The sequence below is a fragment of the Aulostomus chinensis genome, chromosome 12 (genome assembly GCF_037954235.1).
Source record: "Aulostomus chinensis isolate RoL2024-O1b breed Wild chromosome 12, RoL_Achi_v1.0, whole genome shotgun sequence".
Lineage (NCBI taxonomy): Eukaryota > Metazoa > Chordata > Actinopteri > Syngnathiformes > Aulostomidae > Aulostomus > Aulostomus chinensis.
The window spans coordinates 20,434,276-20,454,785 of record NC_141331.1 but is presented as its reverse complement, the minus strand read 5'-3'; the positions used below and the strand labels follow the sequence as shown (position 1 = coordinate 20,454,785).

Genomic DNA, 20,510 nt, shown 5'->3' with positions numbered 1-20,510 from the left:
CATTCATAGTGTGGAAACTAACAATTTATGTCCTTCAACCCATACAGCTACAGTTTGACACGTTTAACATTTTGTGTTAGGTTAAGGTACAAAAAGGCTTGAATGTGCACTGTTTTGACAGGAGTGGGAAGCCAACAAACGCTACTGACAAAACAAGAACACCAAGAACAACATAATGTGACACTTCTTAGGAAGACTGCTGGAAATTTTGCAGTCAAAACATGTCATAGTATGACAGAGTTTTGATAATCTGTTTAAAAGAACATTCAGGTGTAAAAAAAACAAAAAACAATGCAAAACTACAGGCAGCTCCTTAAAACTGGTCACATGTTCAAATGATGTCATTCAGTATTTGGTCAATAATTTGTTAAACCACCATCACTTTTAAAACACAAAATAAAACAAACATAAGACAACTTATCAAAAGTCATGTGACTTCCTACCCCCTTGTGGTCATAATTATTTTGACTCAGGATGAGTACATTTTCTTACATGACTATTTTAAGTAATATATTAATTTACAGAGCAGGAACACGTTAAATTTCAGTTCTAAATCATAAAGAAGTCAGAGGGCCCATTTTCATTTTCCGTGGTCCGTTGGTCACAACAGGGGTCAGAATAAAAAAAAAAAAACAAAAAACAGAACACCACAATACTTCAAATTTACAAAATAGTCATTATACTTCACTTTACAAGTCACATGCTGGTCACCCAGGTTCATGAAGGTAAATCTGTTAAGTACAAATCATGCAGTTTAATGTGCTATTCATGCAGTACATCGCTTTTCTATGTAATTAAGTATAAGTCTGTGTTTTAAGTACTATTCCATTTAATAAAGAGCCCTACCTGGTGTTGGACCACAAAACAGGGTGATTCCAACTATATGACCCTACACAAGGTACACACACATATTTTCTGACATTTTCCTGACAGTTTTTTTGTAAATGTGTCACGAATTGATGACTTGCTCTCAGGTGACTTCCACTAATGAATGTGAGATCAACCACCCCTGTGACAGCGAAGAGGGGTTTCTCATGAACCTTCAACTGGAAAGAACATATCTAGTGCAGTGTTGCAATATCTGGCATGGAGAGAAGAAGGAAATTTATAAAATACGGTCAGAGAACAAGGTGAACTGAACAGAATCCTTTTGTGTTACTACCTTTGTGTTACAGTGTTGTTAACAGTTGTTTTCTTTTTTTAATTGAAATGATGCGGTCCAACCCCACATTACCAACAGCACATGTGGATCCTGTCCACTCTCTTGCAATCAGTCCCCTATATACAGTAACTGATACAGGCCATACAGAAAGACATTGTGTATTTTCTTCCAAACCTTCATCACCAAATACTTGAAATACACTCTTATATTGACAACATAGCAAAACATTTTGACTCTGTCTTTTATCAACAATGACACATGGACGTGTCAGTCTGATGGTGCTGACATTTTCATTTACATAAATATTTAATTTGGAGTTGTTTGTACAAACTATTTTGAGAGATGAACGCTGTGTTTTGCATATGTTAAGGATGATGAGAGAAATTTACCAGAGTGTCTGAGAACAACTGTAAAAGTGTACAGAGATGTGAGAGTAAACACTGCATCTAGTGCTGTGTGATGCGATGAAAGGTTTGTTTGAATCTTTTTTAATGCACTATTGAATGTATTCATGCAAATTCAACAACAACAAAAACAAAAACAAGTTTTAAGAATAAGTTTCGAGTTGAGTCATGTGAACAGGCCTTTTTTTCAATGTGAAGCCTCCATCTACAAGCCATTTAATGATTTGATGTGATCTGTTTTCACGTTATTTCACTAAAACAGTAATCAGTGGCTACAAATAATGACGAATCGATAAAGAGATTAATTCTCTTAGAACTGTTCACTTAAAAACAGCTAGTAGACAATTACTGATTTTTTTGATGAGTATTTAATACCTTTACTCCCAAAACAGTTTTAAATGAATGCAAACCAGAAGGACAATTAAATATGAAAGCAATAAGTTGCATCCAGTTCAGTTAAGAAATATAATATAAAATTGGAATAAGACTTTTGTGATGTGTGTGGCAAAGTATGATTATTAAGCTGACAGCTTCTTCCATATTAATGCTAATACTATTAGGAGTGAAAAAGGAAGAAAAAAGCTACTGAACTGATGAGGTGCTGTGTGTCCCAAAATTACCTGCTATCACCTTTGGAACTGACTCAAGAGAGAGAGACAGGAAAGAAAGATGTTCTACTTATTTCAGATAGGAGCAACACACTCACCCAAGGCAGAGTGGCATAGTATTATCTGTTCATAAAGGCACTATGCTCTTAAAGGTGGTAACATTTTTTAAGAGTGTGTTTAGATAAATTTGTATTTAAATCATCTGTGGAATGACTGACAGCTAATTTGTCTGCAATTTTCTAATTCAACCGCCATCCAAACTGACTTGACTATAGCTGTCACCTAGACCTTTGGCTAATGCTAACTCACATCTGCCTGGCATTTCAACAGTGGAACTCAAAGTTAAAGGCTCAGTGCCAGAAACTGAATCGAGGGGGACTAATGAGAGAGCAGCAGCTGCTGATATGAAGGTTATCTGTCTTTCTGAGCTAATGCTAAGCCAAATGAGCTCAATAGGAAGATTTGCTCCATAATAAAGTAGACTTAAGGGTACAATCTTTCTGGTATCACCAACGATGTGCAATGTTGTGAGAGCGAAATGGATGATATTGGAGAATAAGGCTAGTTTTGTTGGTAATTTTACATTTTATATACCGTAAATTCCGGACGATAGAGCGCACCGTTATTTAAGCCGCAGATGCTTATTTTAGGGAAAAAATCAACTTTGTACACATATAAGCCGCACCGGTAAATAAGCCGCGGTGCACGGCGGAAACACCTCGGCCGCCCGTTCTCTGCGTGTTGTCCCAGTCTTCCAGAGCGTTTTCAAGTTCAGGCCATCTGCTATTATGACCTCTGAAAGCTTTTGTAGTCTTTTTGCATTGGGTCAGTTCGTCATGTTGCCGCCTCCAGCGTCTCACCATTGATTCGTTTATGCCAAACTTACGTGCTGCAGCTCTATTTCCATCTTTAACCGCCAGATTGATTGCCTTTAACTTGAAAGCTGCATCATAAGCATTCCTTCTTCTGCTCTCCATCTTGAGGGTGAGTACAAATGACTGAAAATATCGTGTGATGCTCTTTTTACAGTGCACCGCGGCGTGGACTGGACGCTCCAAGTACAGTACTTAGAGAAATTACCATAACATTTGGCCAGGAATTTCCCTAAGTACGGTACTTGGAGCTACCATCAGGAACAATAGGGAATTACTGCCCGCTGCCGCTGCCCGCCACACCCCAGGGTGAAGGTAAAATCCTCGTATAAGACGCACCGGAGTATAAGCCGCAGGGCATGAAGCGTCGAAAAAAAGTCGCGGCTTATAGTCCAGAATTTACGGTATTTATATCTTTTGGTTTGGATTAACATATACAGCATAAATAATCTTGTCATTGCATAGCATTAGACTCTTTAAGTGCACAAAGTTTAAAATTTAATCAGTCGGTGCTGACAAAATGAAATTCCTGTAGAACTCCTTAAAGAACTACTTCTCAGCATATAAATGATAGTGTGCCAGAGGATAATTTAGAAAGTCACCAAATGTAAGATTTATCCACCAGGGAACATTAATATTAAAAGCAAAAGCTGTTCATGGTGGAAAAATCACTCCAGTCCAGAAGTAACTAAAATCACTGGCAAACATTGATGACTAGTTGTGAAGCTATCGCTCTCTGTGACTAAAATTGATATGCTAATATCTTTTGATTATTTATTTCATAATATTGATTAAATTAAAATTCATCCATCCATTATCGTCTTCTGCTTATTCCTTACTAGTAAGTGTCGTGGGGGGGCTGGAGCCTATCCCAGCGTCTACGGGCGAGAGGCGGGGTTCACCCTGGACAGGTCGCCAGTCCATCGCAGGGCCAACACATAGAGACAGACAACCATTCACACTCACATTCATACCTACGGTCAATTTAGAGTATCCAATTAGCCTAGTCCCCAATTGCATGTCTTTGGATGGTGGGAGGAAGCCGGAGTACCCGGAGAGAACATGCAAACTCTACACAGAAAGATCCCGTTCCCGAGCCGGGACTCAAACCCGGAACCTTCTTGCTTTGAGGTCACAGTGCTAACCACTGCACCACCGTGCAGCCTATTAAAATTCATGTCAATAAAATTGATATAATTGGAACTATCTAATTTTAGATTATGCAGATGATACACAGCAAGTTGTATCTCGGCTCTGTTTTAAAATATGTAGGAAAGTATGTCGAGTATCATAACATGTATCATATTGTGTATTAATAGATCATGAAAAAATCCTTTTGTGACCCAATTATGGTGATACATACCATATCATTAGGTTCTGTCCTGTACCCAGACCCAGTCACATGTTGAACGCATACGTATAAACTCTTTCTCCTGTGCAACCCTTTTACAGTCTCTGTTTTTGGTCTTCTTAGTTTTTCCTTTAATGATTCATTTGACAGTGGGTTTTTTTTCTGTCTCATTTACAATGGCTATATCACCATCTGTTCCTGCAATCAGTCACCTGTGTGTGGGAGTGCTCTCAGCCATATCAAGCATGAGAAGAACACATGAAACAACAGGATGGCAAGCTGATAATCACCTAAAATTAGCACGAACCCGGGATGGAAGTCTGTGACAACTGCTAGTGTTTGAGGACTTGGTGAGATGATATTTATTAGCTGAATGCCCGCTGCAAATATTCATTTCAGGAAAGTAGAATTTGTTCCGCAGACTGGTCAGATTATACATATACTTGAAAAGCCTTATTTGAAATTCTCATTTTAATGCCCCATGAATTAATGCGTGGGAAAAAAAAACTCCCATTGTGCAGAAATTCAATTTTCACCCTTGTTAGTACATGCTGATAGATCTACAGGGACATAACAAGGATCATTTGCATGAATTCAATTGGATGTTTTATCTTAGTAGATTTCTCTTCTCAATTCATTGCTCCTAATCATGCAATAATGACATGTTTTGCATTTCAAATATTTCTTAAACAATTCTATAAGCAGGCATTCTTTTTTCAGCGTGACTCCAGGGCTTAGCATGTGTTCAAGAAATTACTTACAGCTCTCTGTGTTTTATCTCACCTACTCTATTAACCCCTTTGCATTATATTTAGCACAGTGATTCTGACATTTTTCAGTTTTTAGTTGAATATTTTCATTGGACAATTATTTTATATTCATGGAATTTCTTACACACAGGTTTTTTTTTTTTTCTTACACACTTTAGGTACACCATAGAGTTACAAAGAGGAACAACGAGTTACAAATAGGCAACAGGCTTTGTTTACTGTCTGTGAGACTACATTGAGGGTTGAGGAAACCACATGGTGTGTAACAACAAAATTGTGCATAAGAGCATATCATGAATGAGACTCAATAAATCGTAACAAATTTTTTGATTCCCGTTTTTTTTCATTTTGGAAATTTTTACTAATTGTTCATGTTTCTAGATCTGAGAAATCTTCTGGAGGAACCGTTTTGAGCAGTACAATTATCCCTGTCTGTCATTGGCTAACTGCAACCACTCAGCATGGGAGCTGATTAAAATTTTGGGCATGTGTGAAATTCATCTGGATGGCGGTGGGCGGATAGTTTGGAGCAGCTGATTGGGCATGATCAGTTCCTGTGATCGCTTGTGCGAGAACAAGAGGAACAATTGGGTAGAATGGCACTTTTGAATGTGAAGAGACACGATAGGACAGATGACAAGTAATGATTGGATGAAAAAGAGGCAGTGGGATGTCAGAGGTCAGAAAAGAAGTTGGACCAGAGGGAGACAATGTGAATGAACCTGGATCAGTCTCATCATTGGACTACAGTAAACTTCAATTATAGGATGGAAGTCAACGCAGCCAACACAAAAACAAGAACTGTTGCTGGAAAAAAGGGCAGGGACACTGAAATAAGTAAACAAGGAAGTATAGAATGGTTATGTGGCTGAGTAAGCATGACTTGGAAGTGGAAAGTGTATATGTAAAGCTCAATATGTGACTTATGATGAGGCTGATCAGTGACTTCATTGGAGCTCTGCATTGTGTGAGCTGTTGAGTTTCTCTGATCAGTAATTTTTCACTGGCTAAATGGCAGCTTCTCAGATGACGCATCAGATCTGGCGTTTTGATACAAACTGTCTGCCTTTATTCCCATCCTCATGGGCTGCACAGGGGAGACCATTACAGTTTGTTTCAAACTCACCCTTTTACAACTGTAGCTAAGTGTAATATCACTCAGCCCCGTTTTCCCCACACAGGGCTGGCACAGTGTGGTGCAGCAGATGCCTCCCTGCACGCACGATTATCCTTTGTGGTAGGGGGTTTTGAAAAGCATTGGCAACTGTACCTTTTTAACCCAGAATTGACAATTCTTAAGAAGGGGATGTGAAAGAACACTCTGATTTACAGAAACAGTGGAAAAACCTTGATGTCACTGTGCAGGATATTCCTATACCGTCGTAGTAAATAAAATTCTATTTTTCCATGAGTTAGGAATGAGTACGTTGGGTCATTTACAGCCAATTTTCAGAGCCAGGGGTTGTAAACAAGAAATTAGGACATATGCTGCCAGTTTTAGACCGGAAGCATTATCCACGTTCAGCAGCACCACACATAAACACAATATCTTTGGGTTGTGCATTTACAGAGGCTCACATTGTGCTTTGATTTATCATGCAGCACTAGAACTATTTTTTTGCCCTCAGCTGCGGGGCAGAGAGATTATGTTTTGGAGTTGTCTGCCTGTCTATCCCATTGTTGTTGTCTCTGGAAGGCCTAGAGGGAATTTCTTCAATTTGCCATGAGCATCCCCAAAGATTCAAGTGGACAAAGGTCAAGGTAACTGTGAGCGACAAACAGGGACATACAGTATTTCTATTCATTTATTCGTATTTTAACCTAATCTATAATCTTTCCCTAAATATAACCAAGAGGTTTTTGTGCATTAACCTAACCAGACCTTAACCACAGCCCTGATTTAGAAAGTTGCATGTTCCACATATCATAAAACGTTTGGTCATCATTTTACTCAAGGCTCTCGCTACAGAAGTTTAAACATGGAACACTGGTCGCTTGTATTCCTTGATATTCATGGGAAAACTTTTCTTTGGGTATCATATGAATGTTTCAGGAGAATACGCGAAACTGTAAATCATGTCTTACATTATCTGGTGTTGATCATAACTCACCCCTGTCTAGACTGAGGAGTAGTCAGAGGAGGTGTGTTGCTGCCAAACACAGAAAATTTAAAACATTCTCCTACCTATGCTATCTAAGAAATATTCCATATTCTTGTTGATTCTTATCTGGGGGAATTGTATCTGTATTGAATTTTGTGTGATGGCAAAGTGTCAGCTTTCACTGTCTGTTCCCTCAGGCTGGTTAACTGGCCACCGACCCTTTGGAACACACTGTATCTTAATTCATTGCCAGCAACAGGATTTGGTCCTGAATGAATCATTAAAAAAATAGTTTAAATGGAAAACTGACACGAAGGAGCTCACTGGAGTAGGAAAGGGCCTTAATGAACGAGGAGGGAGGCTACTCCGCTGTGACAGAAACACAAATAGAAATAATGAAGTCACTGTAGGGTTAGAACTGTTGATGTGCACGGGGGCCGACCTCAGTCCCCTGGTCCCCTGGAAAATCTGTAGCACCCTCAGGCCCCCCTCCCCCCTCATGGCCCACACAATCTCTCAGCTGCAACACATAGCTGATCAGTTTTTCCGAAGAGAAAACAACACAAGCATAATAGTTCAGGATGGCTCACTGGTGGTGTGTTTGTGGTACTCTTGAATACTAATGATTCATGCTGATGTGTTCCTGTTGTTAGCTGATGAATAGTTTTGGGCTGTGTTGCAATTATTCTATCAGAGTGCCTCATTAGGTTTTCCACATTTTCCATTGGGAAACAAGTGGAAAAACAGGGTCAATAATGATGACAAAAATAATAATCAGAGAAATACCGACATATTTCTTCTTTTTCAGATATAACATTTTTCTTTTCTATTGAAGGAGATTTCTTTATTAATTCACTTTCATATTGTTTGTTTTTGTTGGAAGAAATTACTGCTATTGAATGTGTAGCAAGCCCCATTCCTGTGTCTTAAACAAAAAACAAGGTCGTAGCTTCAGCCATACAAGCATATTTTTATTAGAGAGAGTTTTTATTTGATCCTCTTGAAAACACCAACAGCTGAAAGCTTCTCAAGAATTCAAGCATCATGAATATGTATGTTTGATTTTCAAGGTCGATGCTATGGCCTCACCCATGCCCTCTTGTGTCTGTATCCTGCTATGTTCTATCAGACCAAGAGATCCTGCAACTCCCAGTCCCCCAGTGCATATTGGTCCTCTTCCCTGTGTTCCTTGTTTGTTATTTTTTCTGTGTAACATTTTTATCTCTGAACCGTTGTTCACCTCTGAGGCAACACTTGTATCCTCCCCCTTAATGTTATGAACCCAAACCTGTAATAGAACAAACTAGCAATTATGGACCCAGCAAACTCAGCATCCCTGGAGAGAAATTTAATGAGGTTCTTTATGGTCTGGAATACTACCGTGGCAAAACCTGAAAGCAAGGCCATGGTTGCACAAAGAATTGATTTCAGAATACTTTAGTACCCTAGCAGAGCCAATGACTACTTATCCTTGTTCCGTATCTTCTTATTTTCTCAAGCCTTAGCCTCAGCGTATTTTCTTCAAGCTTAAGTATCAGAATGTTTGCCCCTAACTCCAGCTCTCAGTCTCTTTGTCCGGACCCCAGACCTCAAGCTGTCTCAACTAAGTCTAGGCCTCAGATTGTTTGTTTCAAACCTCAACCAGCTTGTTTGTCCCGTGTCCAAGACCTTGCCTGTTTATCCAAAATAAGACCCCAAGTAGTGTCACCAGTGGCTATCCTTTGGCCTGAATGTATCCAGTTCTCCATCCTCATCCCTATGTCCAATCTGCTCCTCTCAGGCTGGCAATCCTTCACCAGAATCTCCCCAGTCTATCAGCCCTGAGCTGGCAAGCCCTGGAACTATGTGGTTGAAGTGCGGTGGTAGGGTGGGTAGAGGATAGTGTGATCCATGTTGTTTTTTTAGGCCATCAACTTTCTGTTCAACCTAGAATCACAGCCATTGAGCCCCTGGCATGTCCTCACTGTCCAGTGCCACCAACTTGTTTAGGCAGGATGAACTGAGGGGCTGCATAAACAGCCATAGAAGATCAATAAGGGGTTTAAACTGTGAATAATGCAAAGCTACTCCAGTCGAGTCCCAGAATAAAAATATATGCAGTTGGAAATTAGCATAAACCTCCTCCTTTAAGATTCTCCCACAAGCCTGTATCTAGTAAATGGCTCAACATGGGAAAATATTGGCAAAAATCCCAATAACATCCTTAATAGTCAGACAGTTGCCTTGATTATCTACCAAGAAGCAGCAGCCTGATGTATTAAATGATGCCTCTGCTTTGCAAAATCCCACAGGCATTGGACAACTGTTTGCCACTAGTCAGCATAACTCTTAAATATTACTGTGCCTTTGCTGCTGTTTCTAATGGTGAACTATTCTGCAGCAGATCTCTACTGGTGCGTCTTTATTTTGTACTAGCTCTTAAAGCTCGAGTACGTCACATGCTGATTTGGTCATGAAAGGGCTCCTAATTATTTCAGAGATGATGTTTTTTTTTTTATTTCTGTAGAACTCCATCTCTCACATTCTCCCTGTTTCACAGTTTATATGCCCTAGATTTGTTTGGCGCAGACTGAATGTTGGGGATAGTTGAAAATAAAAAAAGACAAATTACACTTCACAAGAGTTTTTTTTCCTAAGCCCTACTGGAAAAAAATATTATTGCCCATTTTTTTGTCACTGACAAAGCAGTCATTTTTGCTGTGCCTCATGCAGACCTGTTGGATTATGTACACCTTTCTCTTTATATCATATGATGATTCTTATCTTTTAACATCCAACGCTTCGTCAGAAAACAGAGTTTTCTACTCCTGGTGGACATATTACCGTTCATCCCCAATTCAGTGCTCATTCCTCACTGGAAACCTGGTGACTTTCTTTTATATCCGCTTTCTGCGTCTCTCATAACCACCGTGTCTCTGTCTGGTCCCTGCAGCGATTTGTCGGGAATGTGAATTCGGAGGCTGTTGTCCAGAACAAGCTGTCCTACTCAGTGAGAACCCGTTTCCTTCGTTTTATCCCTCTCGACTGGAACCCCAGTGGCTGGATTGGCCTCAGAGTGGAAGTCTATGGCTGCTCCTACAGTGAGTAACACATTTCCTGCATTTAATACTCTGGTCTCAAGACCATTATAGTATTGATATTACTACTTTTAAATTACATTTGCACCTTTTGAATTCAGACAGCTTCTTGTTAAAATGTTAAATCAAACCAATCACTTAATTTATCTCATAAGAAGGAATTTGAATTTTTTGAATGTATATTATTAGTGGCAATGTGTACGATTGTACAAAAGGTTAAAACAGAAAACAAAAAAGAAACATTCAAACAAACCCTCCCACCCACACATTCATTTATACAGCCTTGTTGCTCCATTGCATACAAGCTTTTAATGGGGAACTGGAATTCATTTGACCTCTGTCTCCTGCTTCAAAGAACAAAAACAGACTGTTTTGGTCTATTAAATGCCGACATTTACTTGTAACCTGATGAATGATAATATAAAGATATAAAGATATAACTGAACATGTGGCAAAGAAATTTAACTCGTGAATAAATGATCTTGAATTTTGATATAACTTTGCTCAGAGTATTATTGAACAACATGACATGTAGAATGTGAACATGATGATAATCATGGCAGTGGTTGTAGAAGTGGAAGAGTCAGCATTATAATCACCTACATTAAGTTTCCATGTGGATGTTGAGTTGCTTGGTGTGGCCTATGTGGATGCTGGCCTGTCGACCTGTTGCTATGCACCACAGAGTCCCCACAGCAGACTTTGCCTCCCATTGACTCTGGAGGGGCTGGCTTGCCAAACAGATGAAGGACTGACAGGGTTTATCAGGAGGTGTAGCAGCTTCACATCAGGGCCAAGTCCCTGACCCTGGTCCTGGCCAAGGCATCACTGGCACAGTTTTTAGAAGTCACAGCTGGGCTGCTCCTCTGATATTGTTGCCACATGTTTGTTAGAATGTGTCTTGCTATAACTTCTCAGGTTTGGTTTGAGTGTTCCTGTTGGCAGAGTGAAAAAGAAAAATGGAAACAATGCACAAGAAACAATGTGAGGCTTCAGAAAAAGAGGTACAAAAACATAAAACCCAAATGTGAACTAGTTTGGTACTCTGAAGCTTGTTCAAAAAGGTTTAATTGCATTCATACTTAAGATAAGTAACAAAAAAAGTTTAAAGAAACACATCTGAAGACTAAAAGAAAGTTTCCTGAACTCAAGTTACAGGACGAGCCTGGCAGCCAAATTGTCAATCTGCTCTTTTTCTTTTTGGGGGGAGATATGAGGAAACATATTTAGTTCTGTCTTGGCTGATCATATCTCCTGACTACCAATTTAAATTGAGTTTTACAAAGTCCCATACTTTAAAACATCACTATTGGTCATGCAGGGTGGCACAGTGGTGCAGTGGTCATTACTTTCGCCTCACAGCAAGAAGGTTCCAGGTTTGAGCATGGGATCTTTCTGTGTGAGTCTCCATGTTCTCCCTGTACCTGTGTGGGTTCTCTCCTGGTACTTCCGACTTTTCCTCCCACAGTCCAAAGACATCAAGAGGGGAAGAGGCTGATTGATACTCTATATTGACCGTAGGTGTGGCTGTGAGTGTGAATGGTTGAATGTCTCTATGTGTTGGTTCTGTGATGGACTGGCGACCCGTCTAGGGTGAACCCTGCCTCTCACCCAAAGGCAGCTGGGATATGCTCCCGCTCCTCCATGACCCTTAACAGGATAAGCAGAAGAAAAGGAATGGATGGATGGATTGGTCATGCAGTTTTGATCCAAGATGGCACAGTGATCACACAAACTTTTAACCTGAACTTACTTTTGCACTTGGTTATACATCAAAACTATGTAAGTGAACACCTAATTTAAAAAAAAAAACACTCATTGCAGCTTGGCTTATTACAGTGCTGATCATAAACATGATGCTAATGGCATAATGACATAAATGGGCAAGTTATTGTCAAAAGTGCTGCTTTGTTAGCTTTTTAAATATTCCAATGATGCATCTACGATGACTCCCAATTCAAATATCTCATTGTCTCAGGGTAATTTTTTTTGCTACTTATCCACGCAGGCAATGTCAAATCATTGCTCCAAGTCAGTCATTACCAATCTTTTTTTCAATGTATCTCAGAGAAACTGAGCCCTACACCTGCGCGCACGCACACAGACACACACAAACACACACACACACACAGACACACACCAAAAGAATTTGATTTATGTCAAATTTAATTGGCAGAAATGAACATCTGTTGGAAAGAGGACCAGAAAGAATATTTTTAAATCATTTTATACACATACTTTTGTATGAAATAAATGATTCACTATGTGTGATGTTATGATGTATGGTGCTGAATAGAGGAGAAAAAGGCAGACCTGCTCATAAAATACAACACATACACACTGCTGTGTTGCTTAGTGTAGTATCACACTGCATTGCGTCACGCCACATTGGATCACACCAAATTGTCTTACGCCCCATTGGCACATGTCATTTCACACACCAAATGACACCAAACACAGACAGAAGTTGTCTTGGTACAGTTACCTGGGTGTAACTATCCTGAGAAAAAAGTCATGAAATAGCTGATTTTCTCAGAAGTACACCAACACTGAGGAATAAGAGGGTGGTGTGTCCTGACATAACACACACCAAGACATCACTGGTGTGGGTCATCATGCAGTTATTTTTGAGCTTGTGACATGATCTCATAATAAACACGATTATACTTCTTAAACTGGTTGCTTAGAGAGATACTTCACCCAAAAAGGGTTATATTTTGCCTTTGAAGTAATCACAAATAGGTTCTTGGACTCACTAAGATTATATCCCCTCTTTTATTAATTCTGTATGACTTTGGGAATGCAGTAAAATGCAGCCACATATATTTCGTTTGAAGCTAAGGGCTGACTGCTAACAACAGCTACAGCAACTAAACAACAGCAAAATTGCAGTCAGTGCTACCATGAACAAGGGCGAGTGAGTTTATTCAGTTGATTAAACAAGCTGTGTTTTTTTGCTTTTGCTGCTGTCAGCCAAAAGTCACTTTTAGTGTTAAGCTACCAATACACGTGGCTGGCTCTTTGTAGATTCTTGTGTCACAACTTGGTGTCTTAGAACAAGCACAAACTGTATTTGTGTATACTTGAAAAGCAAAATACATTTTTGGGTTTATCAAGAATTTCACTTTAACTTGTGCTAACAGAATTACGATTTCTAAATTACACTTTGCACTCATTGTTTGTAAATGACTTATAAGATTGTCATATTATGTTGTGGATGACATATGGAAATTAGAACCAAAAAAAGAGATGGACCCTCTTGCAACTAAAAGCTCTGCCATACAGACGAACAGTCATATTTATATGCTGAACATTCCTCCATAAAGTGCATGTAAAAGGGGCTTAATTGAGCAACTTCCCCTGTGCATCCAGAAGCAGCACTAGATGAGCCAGTGAATTAATGCACTGTGAGAGACAGAATATCCCACAGTGAGCTGCTTTATGATGCCCAACATCACACAGTACTAGATAACAAAACATTAATGCAGTCTCTCAGACGCCTCATTCTTCAGGTCGGAGATTCACGTTTGCATATAAAGTTAAAGTAATAAAAGAAATACAATATAGATAAGGAATGATCTGCAAGGCATGCACTGAAATGGAAAAACACAAGCAAGTAATGCAGCTCATCCTGCATTACAGTCAGGAATCTATGCAGGAGTGTCTCTCCAGAGGAGGATTACAGTGTATGGAGGTGACAGTGAAAATGCCCCCTCCTATTAACTCGTCTCAGCTATTTTCTTCAGGACTCCCTTGAATCAAGTGTATGTGAATGAGGGAAACAGGGAGAGTATAATGGAGATTTTCAAAAGGAGGAAGCTGGTTTCTGTGTTTTGAGTCGAAAAAAGACACTTGCAAATAGGTGTTCTCATCACTGAGCGCAAAGATTTCATACTGTAGAACAGTCAGGATACCAGCACTGCGGCACTAAACACATTCAAAAATAGTCATCAACAGAGCTACACAAGTGATAAAGTTGTGCAGTTTCCTGATTCTGCTACAACTTAAATGTTTGATTAGCAAAACTCCATAGAAACCAGAATGAAGATACAGCTACTTGCTGTGACTGTGTTGTGGCTTGTCACCTGAAACTATTGTGGTCGCTGTAGCTTTACTATTAGTTACTGAAAAAAATAATATTATCTATTATTATTATCATCTACAACATTGCAGTATAATAAACAAACTTTGCGGTAGTCTGCTTCCATGGTCATCAAGACAAATGCACACAAATTGATAATGATTGATTATAATTTTGAAATGTGTGTTTCTCAGCTTGAACATCTAAATTAGTATTCGCTTGAAAAAAATACAAAAACATTTGTGCAGTCCTCTTTTCAAAATAATATTCTTTCTAAATTAAATAAATAGCAATTACAAAAAATATTTTCAACAAAAGTAAAACAATGTCTGCAACATTTATGCACCATTGTTCTAAAAAAAATAATTGCGTAATTTTTTGTGGCTGAGGCTGACATCGCAATTCATTATACAGCACTTATTGTTATTATTCTTTTATGTCTTTACATCTTTGACATCTGTGGGGGAAAGGCATTTTGATCAAGAGAGACAATTGAATGAAAAAGATCATGTGTATTCAGAGACAGAAATATAAGCCAAACATAGGAGATGTCTTTGGTGCTTAAACTCCACAAGGACATCATCCCAGAGCAGCAGCGAGATAGATCCCCCCATGGAGTCCAGAGACTAGTGTAAGATGTCTATGGATGAGGCTGGCAGAAGATGAAGAGACCAGCGCTCCTGCAGAGACTGGGTGGAGTTGGGGAGGAAGAGGGACACGTATAACAGCAGCAAGCAAAGATGGAGCACAAAGAGAGAGACATGTTTACAAAGACAGCAGCAATGTGATCGGCCAGCAATAATCAGTTGGAGACACTCAATCACAATCTTAAGCTCTTGACAGCTAGGGACTGAGAATGTGTGAGAGGTGAGAATGTCAAATTAGGGGGTACTTATCGTCTTCCAGACAGATTTTTTGCTTAGCTCTAGTACGCTTTCAGGTCTACCATCTGCACATCCCATTCTTACAAAAATAAAATCTCAGCAACACTTTGTGGGAATTTCTGTAAATTTGGCACCAAATGCTCATGGATTGAAGAATGATTGAGGTGGCCTAATCAGAGTTGTTGAATCGTGTCTGTATTCACAAGCTAATAATTATGACAAAACTGATCACAAATGTGACATGGCTCAGAGGCAGAGTGGCCGTCCAGCAACCGAAAGGTCGCTGGTTGGATCCTCACTTCTTTGACCATGATTCAGTATCCTTGAGCAAGATACTAAGCCCCTAATTGCTCCCGATGGACCTGCGACAGACTGGTGACCCCCCCCCCCCCCCCGCGACCCTTAACAGATAAGCAGTATAGAAAATGGGAAATGGATGGATGGATGTGACATTTTACATCAGGGGGTTGAAGGTCAACTTTAATGTGACATCATAACGTTTGTCTAAATTCAGTGTCATCTTAATAGTGATGTTAAAAGTCATTTGCTGGAGGAATTATGAGTTTGGGTTGTCTGTCCACTTATACGTCCCATATCTAAGGAACGCCTTGAAAAACATTTTTCATAATTGGTTGAAATGTCCACTAGGTCTCAAGGGTGAACTTCAAACATTTAGGTCGAAGGTCACCATCACATCACATGACCTTTTTAGGAGTGTCTTTAGAAGATTTCTTCAAATACAGCATAAACCTCCACTGGTACACAAGGGATGACCAGAAAAAAATGTGTAGTATTGATAGATTTTTTTGGTTGTTTAAAAAAATCCTTGTAACCCCAATCACATACAGTTTGTACAAACACTGATGTAAAGTGTAGCTACACTGATTGGCAGAGGCGTAATAGTTTGTTGTATGAATGCTATAATCTACAATTTATGTTTTTGTTGCTGTTTTAAACATTAATCTTGCTGAGGCAATTTTCCATGCATTCATCCATTTTCTATACCGCTTAACCGGTAAGGGTCGGGGGGGGGGGGGGGCCTAACCCAGCTGACATTGGATGAGAGGTGGGGTTCAGCCCGTACGCATCACCAGTCCATCACAGGGCCATCGGGAGCAATTAGGGGTTCAGTATCTTTCTTAAGAATACTTTGACATGTCACCAGGGGAAGTGAGAATTGAACTAGCGACCCTCAGTTGCTAGACAGCCACTCTATCTCTGAGCCATGCTGCCCCAAGTTGAGGCAGTAAAATAAAAATATATATACAATATCATGATCAACCAAACTAAGACTCTGAAGCGGGAGCCAGAGAGACAGGTACAGGGACAATGACAGAAACTAACCACATAGGGAGTGGATTAATGGGGAGCCAAAGGGAACAGGGCTCAGCTGACATGAGCTGGGATCAACACAGCTAAAATGCTGTCTAACATGGCAACAAGACTTCAAGGACTGTTCACAACTGCTGGCTTCAAAGTTCCTCCAGAACTTTGGGTTTTAAAGGCAGCATACAAGATGTTTCCTCTTACCCGCAAATGTGTGTGAAAGCTTTCTGAGCAACTACAAACACCGTTGACACCTCAGTGATATAAATGCATTAAAATGAGAAGATCAGTTTACTGAGTTTCATTTATTAAGCTATTAACTTGGATTTTTTATTACAGCCACATCAGAGACTGACAGACTGACATAATTTACTGCATCTCTCTGTTAATGAGTTTTTGTAGCTTGAGATTAATGGGTTTTGCTACAGTCAGGTGCTGTCACATTATCACATTGCTATTTTCCTGTCCTCAGAATTCAGATCATATCAGAATAAAGAGAAAGAAGTGAACTTCCGCAGCTCAGAAATGACAACATAAGATTGCTGAGCAGAGCAGAGGGAATTTGAAAAAGGAGAAGATGTATGAAATATAATCCTGTCGTAGCCTGCTCTTTTAAATTTACAATCCTATGCTTCAGAAACAACAGTCATCAGCCAAGGAAGCCCATATCCATAAAAAATCAAACAAAATAAAAAAAAAAAATTCAAGGTACTCCTGACATATAGAATTTTGCAGAAGTTGACCATATATTATCTGTGTTGTAGAAACTTCCTTTGTAGTTTAGAGCCTTTTCCTTATCTTCATGTAGAAACTACACTGTGTAATGCTGATTGAAGTGTTTTTATGATTTTGTTTTAGAGTCTTATGTGGCCGACTTTGATGGCAGAAGCTCCTTGTTATATCGATTCAACCAAAAGTCCATGTCAACAGTGAAAGATGTGATCTCTCTTCGCTTCAAGAGCCATCAGGCTGAGGGAGTTTTACTGCACGGAGAGGGGCGGAGAGGGGATTACATCACCCTAGAGCTTCACAAAGGAAAACTGGACCTCTACCTCAATTTAGGTGGATGATTTCTCTAGTTTATTCTTCAAGAAACACACCAACTTTTTGGAAAATATATTTATGTGCAATCATCTCCAGACAAGAGAATACATACCCTTCTCCCCTTTGCATGTATATTAGGGAGCAGAGATCAATGACCACTAGTTAGCTTAGTACAATGAATGATAGTGGTTGGAAAGTGTTAGCATACCTCTGTCAAATGTCATCTAATACACTTTTTTCCCAAATGGTCTCTGTGTGCATTAAGGAGCTAGAAATCACTCAAGCCTTGTTATATTAATGCTCGCAAAGAAGGGATCTGTCCTCTTGTGTGGCTCTGGGGAGGATTGCACTATTTCCCAAAATGTTGGCTTGTTCCTTCAAAATAGACATTTTTACACATTTTCTATTTGTGTGTGTTTGTGCAGCTTGAAAGCATTTATTCTCTGAGGAGATTTTAAGTTTCAGAGTGTACTGAATGTTTTAGCATGTTTGCATGATTCCCCACTGTGGTTGCATTCCCTTCTCATTAATTACTGCAACAATTTATAAAAGGATTATTTCATGCTGCAGATCCTTTAAAACTATGAAAATGATTGTCACAATTCAGCTAGAAAATGTTTTAAAAGTCAGAAATATAGTAGGTCTTAAATGTCAAGGTGGTGTCTAGTTGTTTAAAAAATGTGAATCTCCCCACTGGGTCCAGGTTCACATATGTAAATATGGTTTATTTTCCTGTGGTGACTCAGTCAAGCTCTTTTTCTCTTTGTAATGTTTCAATTGGTTCTCCACATGAAACTTAAAAACTCAAAGGTGACGAGATTAAGGAGTTAGGACAGATGAACTGAGCTTAAACAGTTGGGCTGGGGGAGGACACAAAGTCATCTATCAGTTATGATCATTGCCAAAATGTGTCAACATGCAGCAAGAAGAGAAAGGGAAGAGGACCAGACTTAGTTTGGTAGAACCTGGGACTTCCCAGATCAAATGAACTGTTTGATAAAAGAGGATAAAAGTAGATATACGCTAATATGTATGTGTCTTTTTGTGGAAAATGAACTATGACCTTGTTGAAGCGCAGTGTGTTGGCCTCTCTAGCTGATGCTGGGTATTTAACCAGATAAACACATTTCCAAGAAATCATTTTTATGAGGCTTTTGTGGAAATCTTACGATATGAGGATGCTGTACAAGTGATACTAAAAAAATCCTAAGTGGTATAATTTATGTAGAAATTAGCAAAGGCACTAGATGTAGAATCTAGAACTCATCTTAATACAGTACATCCACCACAAATGGTTGCTAATGCTAACCTAGGCAAGGCAACTGTCACTTAGCTACACGGCATGTAGCTTGGCCATTTAGCATATTAGTCCCTGCAAAAATATTGACAAACGTATGTAGACACAAAACAAAAAAACTTTCTGAGGAGGATAATATATTGATACATTGATATTGTTAGTTAATTCTTTGTTACACATTAAAGTCCTGAAAAAGGCATTACTCAAGCGTAACTAAGCATTTATTAATGCTTTTCGTGACCCTTATCATAAGCACTACCTCAACCTCTCATGGTTCTCCCTCTACCCACAAACACCATTAAAAACAGATTATATGCATGAGTTCGCTGTGAAGTTAAATAAGGATTAATTAACTATCCTACTAAGTACTACTTCTTTCTACTGTAAAGTGTTAATAGCTAAAAAAAACCAACACAGTTTTTTCTGTATAAAATTTACACAAGATTGTTCGAGATATAAAACTATCCAGAAAATAATACCCATAATACTGTGAAGTTGATTTCAAACACAAAGCTCGGCCTAATGTGCATTTTTTTTTTAACTCTGCAAAGGTTATTAAATATTCTCTGTCAAGTTTAAAAAGCATAAAACTTTAGTGTGCTCAAACTCCGTATTATAGACTGTGTATAGATTATTTGTCTGTAAATTATTTATTCATCATTTAAAAGAGATGCCTGATCAAAAATAAATAAATTAAAGCAAAAAGATAAAACATGTTGGTTTATAATAAACAGCATTCAGTTCAGTCAGAATTCGGTACTACATCTAGCTTATATAATCCTTGCCAATAGCCAGCATGTAACTGCATATATGTACTTCATCTCCCGTCCTTTGCTCTGGCTGCCCTCACACATTTACATGCCCACTGTGGATGATGTGAAGCTCACCATGTTCCCGCTGTGTTTCCAGATGACAGTCGGCTGAGGTTCAACAGCACACGTGTTGCTGTCACGGTGGGCAGCCTGCTGGACGATCAGCACTGGCATTCTGTCCAGGTAGAGCGCTTCAATAAGCAGGTTAACCTCACCGTGGACTCCCACACCCAGCACTTTCAAACTAAAGGAGAAGCACACTCACTGGAGGTGGACTATGAGGTGAGTCCACTGGGTGATGACATTACCTTTATTACCCAAACTAAAGTTGAGAAAGTCAAAATGCCTTTGTGAAATTGAGTGGACTATTTAATTAATTTATCCCATAAGGAAGAAGCTCAGAAACCACACAGCAATGATGAATTATTTTATGTAAGGTAAGGGAGGGGGCATACTTTGACATGACATGTCTAATAATAACAGAAAGAAGAGAATCAGCATCGAAGAGGTATTATTATTGCTGTCTCACTGCCAGGAAGACTGCCATCCTCTGAGGAGTTTTACATTCAACAGTATTTGATTCTATATGATGAGGAAAATAGATCATTTTGCTTTAAAGCGCAAACCCCCAGGATTTATTATTTGTGGCAATTATTTAATTCCCCTGAGTGTTCCTATTAAGGTTTTGTCCTCTAAGATTTGTCTCAGTTGGGCTCATCC

The 20,510-nt window shown here is 39.2% G+C and overlaps 1 protein-coding gene across 1 annotated transcript in view; it reads left to right on the top strand.

The window, feature by feature from the left end:
* LOC147252456 (contactin-associated protein-like 5) overlaps window positions 1–20,510 on the top strand; it is a 93,253-nt gene that overhangs the window by 20,277 nt on the left and 52,466 nt on the right. Inside the window, exons 4-6 of the mRNA XM_086220771.1 lie at window positions 10,202–10,349; window positions 17,496–17,699; window positions 19,888–20,072. Coding sequence (XP_086076897.1) covers window positions 10,202–10,349; window positions 17,496–17,699; window positions 19,888–20,072 — 537 coding nt within the window. The remainder of the gene's footprint in view (window positions 1–10,201; window positions 10,350–17,495; window positions 17,700–19,887; window positions 20,073–20,510) is intronic.